This window comes from Paramormyrops kingsleyae, chromosome 8 (assembly GCF_048594095.1).
Source record: "Paramormyrops kingsleyae isolate MSU_618 chromosome 8, PKINGS_0.4, whole genome shotgun sequence".
Classification (NCBI taxonomy): domain Eukaryota; kingdom Metazoa; phylum Chordata; class Actinopteri; order Osteoglossiformes; family Mormyridae; genus Paramormyrops; species Paramormyrops kingsleyae.
In genome coordinates, this window is record NC_132804.1 from 1529324 (window position 1) to 1549987 (window position 20664).

The 20664-nt window shown below is 49.2% G+C and overlaps 1 protein-coding gene across 1 annotated transcript in view; it reads left to right on the plus strand.

The window, feature by feature from the left end:
* Positions 1 to 20664, plus strand: part of ptprga (protein tyrosine phosphatase receptor type Ga) — a 198490-nt gene that overhangs the window by 106220 nt on the left and 71606 nt on the right. The window contains exons 4-5 of the mRNA XM_072714954.1: positions 3491 to 3670; positions 6360 to 6505. Coding sequence (XP_072571055.1) covers positions 3491 to 3670; positions 6360 to 6505 — 326 coding nt within the window. The remainder of the gene's footprint in view (positions 1 to 3490; positions 3671 to 6359; positions 6506 to 20664) is intronic.

Consider the following 20664-nt stretch of genomic DNA (forward strand, 5'->3'; position numbering starts at 1 on the left):
GTGTGAGATTAAACGTAATACCATGACTGACTCAATAGTGCTTCACCACACTTCTCTAAGATATCCAAAATACTGACAGACCTTTCAAAACATTGATTTCCTCCATTCCAAAGGAATCCAAAGGAATAATAGTCACTCTAAGAAAAGAGCCAAAAAGTATGTTAAATGAGGATCCGAGGACATTTTTATAAAATACACCTTTGTAAAAAGTATGTCTTTTTCACTTTACATTGCATTGCTATGCTATTAAGACATTTATTATCTAGTAAACACTCCGACAGATTTTTATTAGGGATCTCGACTGCAGGCAAATATATAATTGTGCACTATAAACATGCTGAGCATAATGGCGTGTTTATGTTTCAGATTTAACTGTGGTGTTTGGATTGAGTTTGATTGAGCAAGGTCACAACACAGGGCCTGTCAAAGGGAACAATCCCTAACTGACTGGAAAGATAAGAAATCACTGGGATAAAAAAAATACTGAGCTTTTATTTTTAGTAGCCTGTGTGCTGCCTGAAAATACAGACACTTTCTGGAAAATGATGGTACGCCGGTTTTAAGGTTAATTGAATTCCAGGTAACACTAAAGTGAGTTTTTCCACCGTGGTCAGAACGTCAGAACGGAAGCCCAGCAGTTTTCAGCCACTGTCCTGAGATGTTTTTCAGTTTTTATGAAAGCCGCAGAGCAGGAAGCCTTTTTTGAGAGTAAACAAATAAAATCCATTTGTCTTGTTTCTACCATCTTTCATTAAGGTCACAGGCCAATAAAAGCTGTTCTAACTGTTTCCGCGGTGTGGCTCATTATCACCTAAGAGCAGCACGCTTCTCGATATGCCCCAGCTTATGACGGCTCTGTACGCCCCACCGTCGCATCGCTGAAGTCCCTCTCTGCTTCTTATAACCCGGACTAGTAGCTTGGGGTATGATGAGATATGTCCTTTGTACCGCTTAGTAACTTAAAGCTCTGACCCCAGAATGCATTTCTCATGTATGATGGGGCAGCTTTCCTGTACCCAATATCAGGGCCAAACCGTGGCCAATTACGTGTCAGTGCATTGCGGCATCTATCCCTCTGGCTGCCCTCTCTGTGTGCCTCTGTTTGGGATACACGGGCGCTCTTGGAAATATGTGTATGTGAAGCAATCCATCAGAAAACTAATAACAGTGACGTCAATGAAAATGGGCTCTTCCTGGGGGCCATTCCATTAAGCGCATACCCAGCAGAAGGGTTATGGAGAATCGGGGGTCTTGTAAACACTTCTGGAAAGCCAAAACATGCCTCCGCAGAGACTGGCAGCCATTGTGGGAATGCTTTTTATAGGGAGGGAGCCGGTACCAAGTGCAGATTTTACTGGTTGTTCTTCGGTTGTTGGCAAGATAAATTGCGACTTATTGATCTAGGTGACGGTGGGGGTCAGAAGGCAAAGTACTCTTGTCCTGACCCCCCCCCATCTGCCCCCCACCCCGGCTAAGTGTGGCTGTTTGGTCTCACTCCCGGTCACCTCTGGGACATGCAGAATGGCCGGCAAAGACAGGCCCCGGTCTCAATTACTCTGAAGCCCTTTGGCGTGGTGCCTCTTGCCCCCTCTCTGTGCTTAATGAGCACTCCATGTCGCAGCACACTTTATCGACGGCATGATGCACACGGCCTGCTTTAGGCCCGACACCCGATTGGCCAGTGAGCTGGACACATTAGCCGCATTACAGCGGTGACTGATGGCTTCACACCGGTATGCCGCCGTGTCGCGGTCCCGACCCGTCGTGTGTGCTTCAGTATGAAATCCAGACTCTTCCGATCGATACGTCCAGCGCCCCCCCCTCCTCAAAGCTTCTGCAGGAGCTGGAAAAGGAGATGCTTCCTAATTTAATGAAATAGACATCACTGAGCAGCCCAGATGCACCCAGGGCATGTGAAATTGGAGACAAATTCATTTTAAAACAGTAATTGAATATTGCATTCAATTAAGGGGGCACTTTAGCCAGAGCTGTATGTATTGAAGTCCAGCTGAACTGTCTTCCCCCTCACCACCCGGAACGTGCAGCTTTTCCTGGGGTTGGAGTGAGAGTTTGAGCTGGAGTGCTGCACCTGTCGAGGTGTCTCTTGCAAAAGAATTTGCTCTAAAACGTTCATTCACCAGGTTTTCTGGTGTCTGCTGGCAAAATGAAGAACCAAGTCCATCTGGCTGGCGGTGGCTGTTTCATTCAGAAGGTCGACGTTATCAAACAAAAGAAATTAAATTTTCATTTCAATGGCTGCATGGTACAGCTGGCGTGGGCCGACCCGGTCTGGCCCCCTGGCTCCCGCACAGGCCCCCAAAGCATCTTTAAACTCACGTTGACCCGATTGAGACTGTTTGTAAGCAAACAGATCTGCGAAGTTCACTGTTGTGCGTGTGCTATTTTTAGGCTAGTTTGTTCTTGTTAAGTCGTTGTCAGGTGCTTTGAATCAAAATGTCACCGGTGCGCATCGCATGAAAAAGTGTGAAACTGGTGTTCCCATTGTTCTGTCACTGCCAAGACGTCAGCTGTACCCCAACGATGCTAAATGAGCTCAGTCGCATCGCCTGAGCTTGAGTTTTCCAGGTCAGAAAAAGCATTAGGCAGTTGGTAGAACCTTCCGGAATGGTACAGAAGTGTCCTGTTAAAGACGTGCCGCTGCTACCGTCCTGGGGGGCAAGGGGGTAGTGACAGCAGGTCTTTTAACAGGATGCTTCTGAACCATTTGACCGGTTGCCAATAATATTCTTTGGTACCGTTTGATGGTTGCCAATCATCCTTTTGACTGGCTGCCAATCGTTTTCGGCCCCGAATCAGCCGCCTGGGGTTTGTTGAGGACGCCGTGCTCCAGTCGGCACTGTTAAGTTGGAAGTGATCCTTCTGAAGGGTGTCCAGTCCTGGAGTGTTTGCCATATGGACCCCGGATCTTTGTAGAAGCCGTCTGGAAAAAGCGGCCATGGGAGCAGCTGTGACCTTTCTGCCCGCTTCCTCGCTGGGGGGGTCCGTCTCCCCAGGCGTAAGCTGGTGCTACCGGACCCACACCTCCATGCCTCCATCGATGGTCCTGGGATGCCTTAGTTTAACGCTCTTCTCTGACGTGGGCCTCCATGCAGAAACACCATCCAGCGGATTATGTTTTAGGCCCAATGGGTAGAGTTTCTGCAAAGGAGTAATAATTTCATTGGTGGTTCAGCCGCTGGTAATTTATGAAAGAGGTATTTAAGCAAAACAAAGCAGCGATTGTATTACAGCTGGGAGTTATATTTTCTTAATGGGGTGAGTGTGTTCCTTTTCTCTGGCAAAGGAGAAGAAAAGCAGGAATTCCGTGTTTAATGAGGACTTCGGTGAACACAGAGGCTTTACGTCTGATACCTTGAGCTGCCTTTTAAGACCCCGAAGGCGCACATGAAAACAACTGGCCAATGAACAATACTATACTTCATGTGCATTAGTGTGCTAATGTTATGTTTGTTTTGTTCTTGCTTTGCAGGTACATATGGGCCAGACAGTTGGGCCGCAGCCAACCCAGAATGCCGGGAGAAGAACCAGTCGCCCATCGACATCATCGACCAGGATGCAAAGGTGTCCAAGGAGTACCAAGAGCTTACCTTAGATGGGTTTGAGACAGAGTCTTCAAACAAAACCTCAATGAAAAACACCGGCAAGACAGGTGGGGCTCAATTCCGTCGGCCAGATCTTCCCAAGGTGTTCCGTCTAGAGATTATACGGGCCCACGTTGGCAAGGCAACATCTGCGTTTATGGCCATCGCACTCGCTGATTCTGATGGCTGTCAGAAATCCAGATGAACTGTCACCCAAACTGAACGGAGATCATGGATATTTGCATTCGGCTTTCGGGTCGATTTTCGGCGGGAGGTTTGGCATTTCTTGCAATTTCACTCTGTCACCAAGATGGATTGTCTGCGTAGAATTCTTTTAAATGGGGTTTCAGTTTCGGCAGTGAAGCGGGCCTCAGGTGTCCAGTGCCCCCATTGAAGCCAGCAGAAACAGCCAAGTGTTTTCTTGCATAAGTCTTCATCTCTCTCTCTGGGCGGGTTCAACTCGACTGATGGGTCATAGACAGCTGTTCATGAAGGGCTACTTTTTAGCGGGAAACAACAAAGCATGCAGGTGCTTGTTAATCACAAGCCCATCAAGAGGATTAGCGTTAGCTGGCGGAGCAGCTCCCCAGTGTCGCACGCACTCCTGTCTCTCCCTGGGGGGTCACCCACATGACCAGTGGCAGGCAGCCTCCGTGTCACAGAGGGCCATCTATCTCCTCCCCAGCGGTGGGGACCTCTGATCCCGGCCCTGTGTATTTCTGCCCCTTGCATCACTCAAACGGCGAGCTACAGCATTCAGGCTGCTGCAGATGAGAAAAGTTGAAGCCTGTGCAGATGGCGGCAGCTTTGCACTCGCCGCCTCTGTCTGCGGCCGCGGAGGATCAGCAGAAATGTGCTGCCTTGTTCCCTTTACACTAATTCCTCCTGAAAACATTAAAAATCACTACAAAGACTATGTGAACTGTATAGTATATAATATGACCTCTCACTTTTTTACCCCCTAAATTATACATGCAAAACAAGACTGACCTCTTGCTTGCATTAATGCATTATTTATGCCTCCGCCCCAGTGCTGCCTGTAAGTGACAGTGCAGCTGTATCTGCGCTGCGGCACCTGAACTCACGCTAGTGGAGGGACGCGACCAGGCAGGTGGCCGCATTTGAATACATTATGCCTTAAATCAGGTTGGAAATTCTATTCTCACAGATCCTAAGTGTGGGCCGGCCTCAACTCCATCAGCTGCAAGCGGGATAGTCATTACTGATATTTCTCATTGCTGCTAGTTGGGGGGGTCGAGGGCCACGCTTTTCGTCTTTTCTCTCCCAGGCTGATATCAAATAAACCCTTTAGCAAATTCATGAGGATGGGGGCCTTGAGGAGTATTTGCATTCATCAGGCATTTATTTCTATACGGGCTGCTGTTTTTCAGGCAGTGCTGTCCAAGGTCTTTTTGGCTTAGTGTCTAATTCCTGCTCGCCTGTTAATGCTCGCAAGCACAGGCTGGAATCGCTAATGAAACTCCCGGGGTCTGACTCGGACTTACACCGGATTGTAGCTGAAAATCAACAAGAGATAAAACGAGTGATTAAACCCCCCTCCCCCCTCAGGTTGACGGGATGCTCTTAGCGTTGTACGCTGAGATTGGAGCCGCTTAGCTGCTGCGGGTGAAGTGTGTGCAGACATCCAGCCGATACCCCCCCCTACCCACAGCCCCCCCTCCCCGGCCCCCAGGGTGTTTGGCAGTGTCGGCTCTGCTCATCCTCTTGTTCATGCTGTTCATGTTTGTTCTTCCAGCCCTGCCGGACGGGTTGCCAAGCAGAGAGATGGTGGCAGATGTTACAAATATAGAGCATCTCCCCCCCCCCTAGAAATAGCCCCTGCTCGTTCTTGCCTCTGCTCTTCCTGATGTTGACACTCCTGTCTCAAGTTTGCCTCGAGAACCTCAGGCGTGAAAAACTCGGGAAAACGGCACGTGCTCCGAGCTCGGACTCCAGACTTCTGGCAGGGGAACGTGATGCTGTCCACACTAATGGGACCTTGGCGTCATCGCTGGAAAGTCTGGGGTCAAGTCGACTTTAAAGGGTCCAATATTGTTTGGTGACAAGCGGTTTTGTCGTGTGCATTCCCGATGCATAGGGCTCGTCAGAGTGCTGAGGAACTGAGCCGCTCATTTAGCTGACTGGCTGTTTTAAATGGGGCAGAAATCTCAAGTGGAAAGAGAATATAAAGGATTCAGGAATTCAATCAGAATGAGAAATACATGTGAGAAAGGGAGCCCATATTTAAGGTCGTACTGGTTAATTAAGGGCCGGTCTTTGCGAAAAGCAGTTTGTGAATCCACGTGCAATAAAAGTATCAGTTAATCCCTCCCTTATTTTGGGAGTTCTGTGAAACAGCAAAAGGCTTTAAAAAGCCATTTAATATGGTGATGGAGATCATTCTCGCTTGCCAAATTAGCACTTCATTTGAGGGCTTGTCTTCGAGGGCACTGGGAACCACTATAGCTGGGGCACATGTAATATTCCACTGACCTCCCAGAAGAACGTAAGCAAACGTGGGCCAGGCTCTGAGGAGGTGAAATCTAAATGCTCACTGTCTGCATTCAGCATGTCTTGATGAAAGGCTTTAATCTCTCGTTGTCTCTGTGGTGATTGCTTGTGCGTGTGCGGATTCGGTAATAGGCATGTGTGGAGGTGTCCCTGAGGTGCCCACGTGCCAACGTGCTCTCTTTTCCAACACAGAAATAGGCGTGGGCTTTTGAGTATGACCACCTGCTTCTCTGCCCTGTCTCCCAGTTGCCATCCTCCTGAAGGACGACTACTTCGTCAAGGGGGCCGGACTCCCTGGGCGCTTCAAAGTGGAGAAGGTCGAGTTCCACTGGGGTCAGAACGGTTCCTCTGGATCAGAACACAGCATCAACAGCAGGAGGTTCCCAGTGGAGGTGAGCAAGAGCCAAGCCTGGATTCTCGCTGTGAGGGAGTGGGAAGGGAAGGCCGCTCAGTATGGATTCTCGCTGTGAGGGAGTGGGAAGGGAAGGCCGCTCAGTATGGATTCTCGCTGTGAGGGAATGGGAAGGGAAGGCCGCTCAGTATGGATTCTCCATGTGAGGGAGTGGGAAGAGAAGGCCGCTCAGTATGGATTCTCGCTGTGAGGGAGTGGGAAGGGAAGGCCGCTCAGTATGGATTCTCGCTGTGAGGGAGTGGGAAGGGAAGGCCGCTCAGTATGGATTCTCGCTGTGAGGGAGTGGGAAGGGAAGGCCGCTCAGTATGGATTCTCGCTGTGAGGGAGTGGGAAGGGAAGGCCGCTCAGTATGGATTCTCGCTGTGAGGGAGTGGGAAGGGAAGGCCGCTCAGTATGGATTCTCGCTGTGAGGGAGTGGGAAGGGAAGGCCGCTCAGTATGGATTCTCGCTGTGAGGGAGTGGGAAGGGAAGGCCGCTCAGTATGGATTCTCGCTGTGAGGGAGTGGGAAGGGAAGGCCTCTCAGTATGGATTCTCGCTGTGAGGGAGTGGGAAGGGAAGGCCGCTCAGTATGGATTCTCGCTGTGAGGGAGTGGGAAGGGAAGGCCGCTCAGTATGGATTCTCGCTGTGAGGGAGTGGGAAGGGAAGGCCGCTCAGTATGGATTCTCGCTGTGAGGGAATGGGAAGGGAAGGCCGCTCAGTATGGATTCTCCATGTGAGGGAGTGGGAAGGGAAGGCCGCTCAGTATGGATTCTCGCTGTGAGGGAGTGGGAAGGGAAGGCCGCTCAGTATGGATTCTCGCTGTGAGGGAATGGGAAGGGAAGGCCGCTCAGTATGGATTCTCCATGTGAGGAACTGGGAAGGGAAGGCCGCTCAGTATTCCAACGGGACATGGCGGGTGGTGGCTGGCCATCGATCCTGCCCTAACCCCACCCCCCTGGAGCCTGATCGATGAGCAGGGACTGCTGGTAGGACCTCACAACTGAAGTGTGATTTTTAGTTATGTGTGTCTGGTGCCTTTTATGCACTGTAAGGTACGTTAGATGCAAAGATGCATGGTGGGTCTCTCTGGTTTGTCATCTCTCCGGCGCAGGCTTGGGAATATTAACCCAGGATTAATGCAGTGCATGTGTTGCATGCCATTTCCCATCCTGTGAGACCCCTGGTTTCCTTCATAGGTTTTCTGCTGGCAGATTGTATGTATCAGAGTAGATGTTGTATACCTTTGTGACTGACCAAAGCTGATTTCATAGCACTGATTAGAGGGCAAACTCCCATCCGCCTGTTGGGGTAGAGAGCTGAGTCTTCTCCATGCACCTTTGATTGTGCAGGGCTGTGGAGGACCTATGCCAGGGAGAGCAGGGCACAGCTTGGACGGAAAGCCACACACTCACACATTGACTGACGGCAGGTTATGGGACACCAGCTAACCACATGTTTGGGCCAGGGGAAGGAAACCAGTATGAAGTTAATGCACGCTGGTCTGGCCACAGTCCTAACCCTAACCCTAACCCTAACCCTAACCCCTCAGCTGCCATCCTGCTCGTACAAAGCCTTTCCTTGTGTCTGATGTAATATTTCCGTGGCTGGTATCCTACATGATCATATGTAAAATCTTAACAGACACAATTCAGCTGCTTAACCTGCATGTTTGCAAACTCCAGTCAGTCGGTGCCCTTTCCTTTTCATTCGATAGCATCATTTGGCTGTCTGATGACTGTATTCCTGGCTGATGTACTTCCTGGGATCAAACAGATCATCTGCATTCAGAGGCTTCAGGAGTCGCATAATTGGCAGAGGGAACGAGGCCTCTGAGGTTTTGGGGAATCCCGCAGTGCTGGAGCCAGACCTGCAAATATCTTCAGAGAGGAAGCAAGCAACTTCAATCACCTCCAGAGTCGAGTTAATGGAGGTGCGGTTATCTGAAGGAGACCCGCGGGCCGGCCAGGAGGGTCGCCGGCGTGTGGGGAGGTGCCCGCTATTCGCTGACTGTGCGTTAAAAAGGACAACGGGAACTGGGAATTGAGACCGAACTCAGTCGGCATTCGACATCTCTAAGGCACATCACTTGCGTTCTGTTCTGGGGGGTTCTCTGAAGGGATTCATTTAGAACTTTTCGCTCATGTTACAGTGGTAGCAAACCTGTGATAAATAATGTAGACCAGGGGTTTCCTCCTCCCTTTCCTGAATTTGTGACCCTGAGATGGAAATAGACCAAGCTGGTGACCCCCTACCATGAATACATGATCACATTAGCAGCTAAGGCTGGTGGGGGCGGGGGGGCTGTTTGAAAATGATGATAATTCCTGTGCCTCCGCAAACTTCTCTACTGTCTCCCAGGACCCCAGGTTGAAAAACACCTGATTTAGGTCACTAGAAATTATGGGAGACTGAGGACTGCGGGCAGGGGGGGGGCGCATTGCAGGAACGGACTCCTCTGATGAAGAAATTTCAATATAGGAGCATCGCATTCAGGGGTACATGCAGCGGGGGCTGAAGATTAGATTATAAAACCACACACACAGACGCAGCTCTCCATAGATTGTTGCGTAAATGTCAAAGGGTCCTTTTTTTAATAAAAACACAGGCCAGCTCTCTGTTCCAGGTGCGTGTAACACAATTAGCTATAGATGCCTGGGAAATCGTTTCATAATGAACAAAAAGACACCCGTGCTTTTAGGGGGAATTCCTCTTTAATTGCGCTCAAGGTCTTGATCACGCAGCAGGCCTTTTGAGTATGTCAGGAGGAGTCTCTGCGCCTGAGGGGCAGGAGGAGTCTCTGCGTCTGAGGGGCAGGAGGAGTCTCTGCGTCTGAGGGGCAGGTTAGTCTGACATCCTAACATGGCTGTAATGCCATCATAGCCGATGGCCTGCAACAGCCTGACCATTCACAAAACGTGTAGGAATGGTAACGTCGTATATTTACTCCCCCTGACGTTGTGGGTCAGGGGGTGTAAATAACAAAAATGCTGTGAAAAAGTGGAGTACATGTTTTAGAGAGATCCTTTTATCTAGGGCTACATTTCCCATGTAATTCTCCTCGATCCCCTTTCTTAACTCATGCACAATTCAGCAGGCATGTTTCACGTCGCATTCTAATCCAATTATCCCCCTGGAAGGTACCTTGACAAAACTGTCACCTAGAATGGTGAAGTACCGCTTCCCTGAATCCCAACATTCCAGGCCTCAGTCTCTCACTCTGTGGTCCACAAATCAACAGCCGACCTCCGCTGTCCTGGACCCCCATGTCGGAATTTTTACTTCAGTTGGACTCGCGAGCTGAAGGAGTGTTTCTATGTGACAGATAGGATCTCAAGCCCCCCACCTTGGCACTCCCATTTCATGTTTTCCGAGGACGCCCGAACCCCAGTGCGTGTCTGTGTGCAGCTCCACCTTCACAAAGCGTCCCCGTTGACTCGCTTTAACACCTGACATTTTTTCATTCCCCCTAGACCAAGTTGGCAATAACGCGATAACGAGGCATCCGTTTGGTCGAGATGTACCTGCTGTGATTGTTTTCCGGGAGTTCTTAAATACGGAGGCTTTCTTTACTGAAATTCACTCCCACAAACACAGTAAAACCTCCACAGGTCTTCTGTAAAGCCCTGAACCTGCAAGCCAGCATGCGTGTGATTAGTGTTCAGCCGAGAGGCCGGGCACGCCGGGGCTCATTAAAGATGGCTGCTCTGTGGCTGCCTCTCCCAGTGCATTTACATCATTACGGTGCTTCAGCTAATGGGGCCGCTAATCTCCTACTTCCTTATGGGCTCCACTGTTTATTTAAAGGAAAAATTCATCGGCTGACGGTGCGAATGAGTCGAGCTGGGCCCGGGCCCCGCCACAGTAACCCTGGCAGATTAAGGCCTGCATTTCTTGAGGTTCTGGTGTGCCTCCAGCCCAACATGCAGAGATGAGCTGGTCAGGACACTATGCCCATGATCGGAAGGTTGCTGGTTCCAATCCCATCGTTGGCAGAGTGACTTCGCTGTTGGGCCCTTCGGTTACTCTGGGGCCTGGGTGACCCCTGTTTGACCCCTGGTTGACCCCTGGGTGACCCTGCTTTCTCTGCTGTATGTTGCTCTGGATAACAGTGATGTTTTTCGTATCCCAGTACACGCCGTTCTCCCTCGTGGAGGTGGTGCAGACAGCAGGAGGGGACATTCTGAGGATTTCTATCACGATTACTTTTAATTAAGGTTTTGCTTTAGCTTCTGGCACAGGGTGATTCCCTGGTCGATGTGATGGCATGACATTGGAGGCTCACTTTGACTTATTAATACAGCGGTGAGCCGCTTGTGGCCAAGTCTGGGGCTGAATTATCTACAATTTTTTGTAAAACTGCAGCGTAAGTACTTCTATATTACTGCCGTAACACGATTAGAAGTGGATGTCTGAATTCAAATCGCCCCAGATAATTTAACCTGAAGATGATGACTGCGGTCACCCGCACGGGGGGGTAATTTGTTCTTAATTTTTTTATTTATTATTTCCTGTCTTTGTTGAATTGTTGATGGTAGTTAATGTGACGTGTCAGAAACAGTGTCGACTTGGCGCGGGTAGCAGGACATAATTCCAGTTTTAACGTTGTTTGTTAAATCACCTGTGGATTACAAGTATGTTTGCCTGGGCTACGGCTGGGATTTTGGCAGTAACGTGCAAAGAAGGACCAGCTCTGCATGCCTCTTGGATGCCCAGATCCTCCCCCTGACGAATCCCAAATAGAACAGCGCTCGGGAGCCAAGGCATGCCATGCCTGCTGTCTGCCAGTAGGTGGTGCGATGGTAAACGGGCTGAATAGTAATCTGAAGGGCTTTTGGCTTGTGCCATGACTGAACATCGATCTGAATTTGTAATAAAACATTATACTGCGTAACCTGTAAAATGGTATTGAAACTTTTGCCTTGTAAGTTTCTTCAGTTCAGAGACTGGGCTGTATCCGGCAGTGGAGCAGTCCTTTCTGCTTTATGGTGGATGGCTGAATTCTCCAGATGGAGATCCACCATAGCAACGGTCACAGGCCAACATGCCAAGGTCTCCTGGCGGCAGAACAAAGCCGCCGCCGTGAGGATTTTTTGGGATTATTATTCCAACAAGTATCTGCATTTTTCCCGCCTCCCTCCACACCCTCTCGTTTCCACCCGACACCAAGCTGCCCCCCAGCTGATTGATGGACGGCAGCCGTCTGCCATATGTGCTGTAGGACATGTGTGCCAACGACACGTCTGGGAGCGATCAAAGCAACCCGACTCTGCTTCAGAAGGTATTACTGACGACGCGAGGGACCTGGTGACCCTGACAAATCGTGCTTCCTAAATTGTGACATCATTTCCTGTGCTGATGACTAGTGATGTTTAGCGAGAGAGACAGCTGATGATCTGTGCGGGGAGGACACATTGCCTACGGTGTGAATTTCACATGCTGCACGTATTTTAGTGTAAGTGGTATGACAAAGCCTGCATGTCTTTCTCGTCAAACAAAAAAAAAACTACAAAAAAAATCAACTTCATCAAACCGTCATCTTATTTAACAAAAATGTTATGTAGCTAAAATCATGTATAATATATCAAGACTGTTTGAACAAATGTTTGAGCCTCGTAATGAGACCTAGACTGGGTCCGTTTCCTCAAGTGGGCCATGTCCTTCGGATAAGTGAGTTATGTCTGGCAGGTAATGCCATTTAGTGATTCTCCTTAATAATCCCGCTGAACAAAGCGAGGAAATGCAGGCTCACAGTTTCACACCTGCTGTTTTAACTTGCTAAATGGTGCTTAATATGCTAAGTATGTCATGGGTGTGGTGGCACGGCTCCTGATTTTGACATAAATCACCTGCACATCGCCTGTCAAAATACCGCACCGTATCTGTGACATTTACAGCTTTATCTCTCCCCTGTAGGCTTAAGATGTGAATGAGATGGTCTGTGAAACAGTCTATGGACACGAATGGATGAATTCTAATGAAATAATGAAATTAAAATGAACCCCCGCCCCCAAAGCTATGCGTGATGTTCATCATCATCACCATCATCATAATATACAAGCCCATGCATGGAGATCCATCTTCCTGGCCTCCATCCTAGTGTTTGTTCCACAATCACCACTCATGTTCTCAGATGGACCCCCGCATCGGTCTAAATCCCCAGTAAAGCATCCTGCCCCCCCTAGAAGGGGGTTCCCGTCAGCGGGGGGGGGGGGGGGGGGGGGAAGCAGGCTTTGTTTCGGTGCCAGCAGACCTGCTCTCCTTATCTATTATACACCGTTCATGGTCCTCAACCGTTAGCAAGGCCTCCTTCCCCAGGAGGGAGGGCTTGTGGTCGTCACCGCTTATTTTAATTATAATGCCCTGACCATGAATGGTCCCGTTTATCATCACGGGCCGGACCTCGTCTCGCCCACAGGGCACGGGAGCAATTTTCTGTGAAAAATGGTGGTGTAGGAATGCAGAAAGGCTTCACAGAGTTTTGTGATAGGCAGCGTGGAATAAATTAACATGAATGATGGGTCCATGTGCGCTGCTCTGCCCCCCCCCCCCACACACACACACACACACACACACATACACACACATACAGTACAGACACTTTGGACATGCCTCTGAAGGGTCTCAGGCAGGCATTTGCCATGTCGTGTTCGCATACTGGCACGTTTGTACTTCTTGCAGATATAATCATTCACGGCCAGGGGGCGCTATGATCCGGACCCTGATCCGGACCCTCTAAATCAGGGGTGGGCAATCTTATCCAGAAATGGTCATTGGGTATGCAGGTTTTCATTGGGGCTGCATAATTAGATTACTAATTAGAGACTGATTGGCTGAAGAGTCCTCACACCTGGGTTTGAACAGCTGACCTAAAGGTCACCCCGGAAACCTGCACACACACCGACCCTTTGTGGGTAAGACTGGCCGCCCCTGCTCTAAATGCTGCTGTGACCAGGATGTTACTTTCCAGGATCCAGAACTGTTTCACAGCAGAGAAATAAACCTGAATGGGCGTCTCCCTCTGGACCCAAAGGCGTATTCCTGACTAATGTAATGCTTAATGAGTCACTGACTACTTTGTGAACCAAAGTACTTGTGGACAGGGAATCCAGTTAATTATTTTTTTTTATTACTAATTATTATTATTATTACTGCATATATTCTTTTTCAGATTTTTTTTAAAATCAGTATACCTTCAAAAGCCATTATAATGATTAAACCGAAGGACCACATTCAGGTTGCTGGCTTGTTTATACACCCAGGCTGTTCCTCCAGGCGTCCGGCCCAATTACGGCCGTTCGCCACACCAGCCAGAGGCCTTATACCCTAGGAGGAGGAAAAAACCTTTGCTGTAATTCTCTGTAAACATTTATTTCTTATTCATGCTTGTATCAGTGTGACGGAGGGAACCTGCAAGTTAGATTTATTTGTGTTGGGGGATGTTGTGGGATAAATTACTTTGAACATCAAATAATTGCTGTGTATCTGGGTGAGAGTTCCCCGGCAGAGCGAGGCTGGCCTTCAATTTTAGAGCCACTGGCCCTGAGAGAACCCAGCGTTTATGCTGCGGGAAGCAGCCATGAAGGTTCTGTCTGCTTCTTTGCTCAATTACAGCCGGCATTTGCCCATAGTAAGTCACTCTTAAAGGAGCATGTCTCCACCTCTCTACTTCTCCTTTGTGCTGCTCTTTCACCGGATCGCCCTCGCATGCCAGGAGGCCCTGTATCTAGTGGCCCTGTTCCTGCCGTCGATGGTGATGGAGTAGGATCCCTGTGTGACGCTGCTTTGTCCCAGTGTAGACGTGGAACACTCGTGCGACACGGAACCTGGACCTTCACTCGTTTATTGCTGAGGATCTTAGGATCGTTGTTTCTATGTCACTTTGCTCAGCCCGGTTCTCACTCTGGCTGGAGCAGAGATTGCACAGTGGCTTGGAAACCCATAGAAACACTACAGAGCATTCCTGTATGTCCTGTTTGTCTTTCCCCAATCAGCATTTTTACTGCAAGCTCACATGCACAAGCATCTTAAGAAAATACCTATTAGTGTGCAAAGCTCAGAAATTTATCACTCAACACTGTAATGTATTCCTGAGCCATATTTTGTACAGTAACACTTTGATGCGTGTTGGCTTTGAATATCCGCTGCAGTCTTCAGATTGTGTCATTGGTCCTCAGTGGGGCCCATGTTGGGATCTTGCCACTGTCCCCAACATTGTCAAGGACTATTGAAAGGCAGATGCTCTGCAGTAGATTCAGGTTTTGAGCTTTTTTCCTATCAGACTGAAATAAGTGCCTTGCTGTATATTTTCATGCATTTTGATGTATCTGGTTTTCCTTTCACTTAGAGGATGACTGGATGGACTGATGTCTTTCCTTCAGTCTCCACATGGTCCCCAGTCTTTGCTGATGAGATGCATGAGATGTGACCCCACCACCGAACTTCACAGTCAGGTTGATGTCTGGCCTCAGCTTCGCATTATGGTCAGGAGGCCAGCATCTGGGTTTGTTCTGTCCAAAAATCTGTTCCCACATAATAGATTCAACAGGTTCCTGCTGTCTGACAAATTCCAGAGAACATTGCCATGATTGTTGAGTAACGGCTTCCTCCTTGGCTTGATGATAGCGGGCAGTGTTACGCAACGAGTCTGATGTTCTGGATAGAGGCACCTTCAGCTGAATTCTGGAGACCTCAGTGGCCACCCATAGATCTCCTCCTTGCCTGGACTCTCAGTTTTAAGGTTTAGTGTCTTCTAAGTTGCATCTGCAATGGGTGATAAATGATGGCAGAGAACCTCTTATGGCCTGTGGTGCTCACTAGGATTCCTAAACCCTTCCATGTTTGTTTTACCCTTTTCCTACTCTGCATTTTGGTCACTTCTCCACTAACTTCCTCAGAACGCTCTTTAGTTTCATTCCCGTCTCCACCCCTCCTACCTGGCTAGCAATCCCTGAATAGGCTTGGGCTTTTATCCAGAAAATGGGAGAATATCTTCAGCTGCTATTTTACCCTTGTTAATGTCCTTATTTCCCATCCGTGTAAAAAGCTCTCTCACTAGAGCACTTAAGCTATCAATATGTCTCCAAAGCTGCTTTTGCTTTTCCCCACTAGTTTTTGATTGGACGCAGCCGTTCTTACAGACGGAGGTACTTCCTTGTAAAAGGTACACACAGAAACCATGGAATGGTCTGGACACTTTAGCAAGGTTGTCTAGCAGACCGGAGATGGTGAGAGTATTACAACCTTGTGACCAGTAAGAGGTTGCAAAAAGAATCCTTAGCCTAGCAGCAGCCAGACGGGAAAGTGGCACGGCATGTAGATGTTGTTTAGGAGGCAGTTAAGGCGAAAGCGTACAGGGGAGCAGTCAGTGGGCCCCGCTTTGCACCGCCGCCTGCAGTGGCCTCTGATAATAGCTTCTATTTCTTTTAGCTGGAAATGCATTAAAGTAGACGGGAGACATGAGCCCTCTGAGGTTGCTAAGGAGCGAAGATGTATCACGGTGGACCTGAAGAAACTCGTGCGCTGGAGAGCTCTCTCTCAGCCAAACCCGCCATCCCTAGCGAAGACCCAGTTACGTGTGAAGACCACGTACCGTATCGATGGAGCTAGACGCTTTGCTGGAGCTCTTCCAGAAGGTACCGTCCTTGATGGGGGAACCAGAACCTCCCCTTGATTGTGGACCTTCAGGTTGCACAGCTGCGCTGAAGCTTCATGCTGCCTACTGTTTGTACATAATGTAGCGGAAAACAGCTCCGCGGTCTGCAGCTGTATCTGTTACTGACCCAAATCTAAGACAGGCATCCATTCTCATGTTATTTAATGATTAAAAAACTCCACACAAGTCTGACAGTAGCATACCCTAGCTGAGCTAAACAATTTTCACAGTTGTGCCACAGTATGTCACCAATATAGTTAAATATAATTGTACCTTTGCATAATGGGTCAGCTTTTTGTACAAGCAGAATCAGTTAATCATGAGAACAAAATCGCGGCTGGCCTGCACCCTTATGTCTGTACGGCTGCCGTGCCGCTCTGAGATATTGTTTTCCGTTAAGTCGGCCCCGCTGCTTTAACAGTAAACTAGGCCCTGGACACTCGCCGTAGCTCTTGCTGGCCCGCCGTGCCTGTGGTGCAATGCACTGTGGGAGTCCTTATGCAGCATTTTCCTGTTAATTACGCCGAATCAACTGGCTTGTAATTTTTTTTGCCCCCCCCTGTTTCATGAGCCTCTTTTGCAGTTGTGCAGACTGGCTTTCACAAGACACATGCAAACACTCGTGCAGATAGAGGGGCACAGAGGAAAAGCGTTTAGAGATGTGCACCATCACACTCTCACTCGTAATGAGGTACCTCTGACTCACAGGCTTTTAAAAACCAGGCCGCATCCGATTATTTCAGGTATAATAAAACTTCCCTCAAAAGCAAAAACCAAAAAATGCAGAAAATGGGGACCCTTCAGCCGATTAACAAGGCTGGTACTTTTGCTGTATTGTTCAGGGGCCATTTCGTTTTGTTTGTGGCTGTCGAGGCAGGGCAGTGAGCACCGCCGCTGAGTGGATTCGCTCCTCCATCCCGTTCCTGTTCCCGGCCGTGTTCCATTAAACCTTCGAGAATAACTGATGACCGGCCAGCCTCTGACTCCTTCGGCTTTTCTTTTCATATTCGTTAATTTATTTATATCTGATTCTATTTAATTTAAATATTTGCCCATCCCTTTGAAAAGCGAGCAGCACGTTCACGCCGTAATGTCGCGCTGTAGCCCCAGGGCCTGATCCTCCATCCTGAGGCCTCGACGAGCGAGAGAGCACATCTGTCCAGTCACAGGCCAAGGCTACCGCCCCCCCCCCCCATCCCCCCCCCCCCCCCCCCCCCGTCCCGTGCTCAGCTCTCAGCCGATTTTTAATAATCTCTTTGCAGATATTTTTCTGTTCTCTCGAAAGCAATAAAGTTACTTTTTTTTTTTTTGCTTAGCGATACCTGGGGGAAGAAAATTTATCAAGGAAGGAGAAATTCTGTGAGGGGTTAAAGCCGTTTTGAATGCAGTTAAAGGAACCCATGACCTCCTCCTTCAATTAGTGTATGGTCTAGCTTTTAAACTTTAAAATAAATAATAATAAACAAATCACACTATTTGGTGAAATGTACTGGACACTGCTCCTGATCCATTGTGCTCTGGCCAGGAGCTGCAAACATCATCAAGTCCAGCTGAAAATACATTTGGCACTGACTGCTTGTTGTGGGGTAACTTGGTCATGATTCTGTCGTGCTTGTCGTTTGAAATCGACGACCATTTCTTTCCTCCTGGTCTGTCACCTGGGCCAACGAGCTGCCGCCGTTTTCGGCGACCCTGTGGACCGGAGGCGCTGCTCTGGAATTTACACTCTGCCTGGCGTGACATCCAAAGGGCGTGATCCTGCACACGCTAACGCTGTCACTCACGTCGAGGCCGAGATGAAGCGCTCTCCTCGCTTCTGCCCTGTGCCATTTGCCATTTTTATATACGCTCATCACATCACCAAGAGCAATGGAGTTCATACAGTTGATACAGTGTTTACATGTTAGCATATAGCGGAGAGAAGCAGTAATTATGGCGGCCAGCAAGGTCCCAGCACACTGATAGGGACGGCATGCTGAAAAGCTCTCCGTGTCAGAGCAGTGACTGTTTCCTGCGTTCAGTCTTATTTTTCAGTCTCTCTCTCCCTAACTCTCTCTCTCTCTCTCTCCTCCCTCTGTCTCTCTCTGAGCCCTGGGCAGACAGGCGTTCTGACAGAAGCAGGGACATGAATCGGATTGGGAGAGTGCGCTGAGTCGCCGCCGTGTTCCTCTGCGTGTAAAACAGACTCCGCACGCCGTCGCTGGGCCGCGATCTCCCCTTCTCAGCCCTCATTTGTTGCTGTTGGATTTTTTTTTGGGCGTCATGTTCCTGAGATGCAAATGGCTTTTTGAGCTGTGCTCTTCAAGCGCCGAGCGGGATTTGTGAGCTGAACAGCTCATTCCAAAGCTGCGGAGCTCACACATCTAGGGGTTATCGAATCCCCCCCCCCCCCCCCATACGGTTCATGAGGACAACAGCACGTCCATGTAACACCCATCCAGTCAGCTTCATGTTAACATCCAGTGGGGGTCGGGCCACAGCTGGCTTTATATTACATTTTTTCATCCAGGAAGCTCTCTGGTAGAGAAACAGGAACATCCTCTGGCACTTGAAATTCTGTGCCGATGTACCATTATTATCATTTATATTAAGGGTGTCAGAGACTATGTACCTGAGATGCTCTCCTCGAAGTCAGTAGCAGTGTTTTCTGTCCACACACCTTCTCCCGCGGATGTTTTAAAGTATATAACACATATTAGATTCCTTTCCCTGCGTCCTTAGGCTGGGTAAGAGGCACCGATTGAAATTGCTTTGCTCAGAGCCCAGGTATCGATTTTATCGGCACGATGGGGGAGGAGGGGGGGTTAGGTGCAGAGGAGCCAGGTCAAATGGAGGTAGGACAAGGAGGAGTACAGCGGAGGCATAGGAAATCTTTGGAAAGCGGTCTACTGTGGTGCCAACCGTCGTTTGTCTCCCTCCAGACATTGATGGCTGTTGTTTTAAAGGAATAACTGCGGAAATCAATATATGGGCTTAGTTGCTCAGATCTAACACAATGAAAAATGAAGCGGTTTCCGGGGCAGGTGTGGGGGCCCAGTTCTGCACATCCGCAGTATCGATAGCAGTAAAACGGTCAGCATACGAGGTGCAGTAACACCTTGACCAGTAGGGGGCAGATGTCAGAGGATAACAACAGATAAAACTGACAGTGCTGTTTGCCTGGACTCGGGGTCTTCTGTGCTTTCCCAGCTGGCCCGTTCACTCTTTTAGGGTTAAAGCAGGGGAGTTTAAATGATGCTTTCATTTGACTGAGAGATATGAATCGCTGCAACATGAGGGAAATTACATCAGCCTACGCATATTTCAAGCAACGCACCACCAAGAATGTGTCGTTTGGCTTGGTTTGCAGGGGCATTATTTGACACGGCTTCAGGTTCTCCTGCAAGAGCCTCGAGGTCCGTGCCGACCGCACCGGTGTGTGTTTGAGTGTTGGCATAAAGCGATTCCAATCCCTCACGTCTGAAAATGTTGTACGGGAGCCCAGAAAGAGGAGTCTCTCTGCCTGCCTCCCTCGCGCCTTCTCTGCCCCAGTGCCTGCTGGGAGTAGCGTCTGGGCTAGCCTGGTAATCCACTTTGTCATGCAGCAGACTGGCCCCTGCCCCCCCACAGAAGAGTATCGGCGTTATCCAGCCTTTATGAACCCGCAGGATAAAATCGCTGTCATGTTCGGCCGCGTTGCTCGTTCCGGGTCGTACCCGCGGGCGGCCGGTACAGTCAGTAAAAATGCCCCCTGGTCATTCCCAGTCTCCTGTGATGTGGCACCAGTCGGAGTCTGGCACTGACAAACGCGAGGCAGACCAAACGAGCAGACAGAAAGTGCTGCATCGAGCCGTAAGAGCCGCAGCTCTGCTCTAAATAGCAGCACCAGCTCCATTATTATTTATTCAATTTATAGTGGAAAGCGGCCATTTTTAAACGTCAGGACGACCTGATAATTGCTGTTTGAGCAACAGGAAGCTTTATGTGAGTGCAGTCTGAGGAGCAGATTGGCTCTGCCAATAATGACTAAAATTAGCCTAGGGGAGAAGCTAATTGGCTAATGTAGTTAGGGACGGCTGAATTGAGATAGATGGTCAGTGTGTTTCTCCTTGAACACTTAGACGGACAACAAATGATCGCAGTTTGCCTCCAGTCAGTGGAAGACGGGAAGCAGCTGATTAATTTTAATTAGTCAACTAGGCGGCTCTTTGTCTCTTTGTTATTGCTAACGGATGTTTATTGTTTTTTTGCCGTACGGTTCAGTTGGCGGGAGGGCCGGTCGCCCCCAGCCCTGCTTTCCTGTCGATTTGCAGGAAGTCGGGTATTTTTAGACGACAATGTCGAGTTGTCGGGAGCCGGATTTCAAACGCAGCGACCCCGGAGAGGGCTGGGGGGGTGGCCCCCAAGGGCTAGGGCCCTGGGCATTCATAGCCTGAAAACTGCTCTGCGCACTCCTGCGAGACCCGCAAACGAAGGGAGACCAGGATGACGGTGTCGGCTCCACGGCAATGGGGAGGCTTTGTGTTT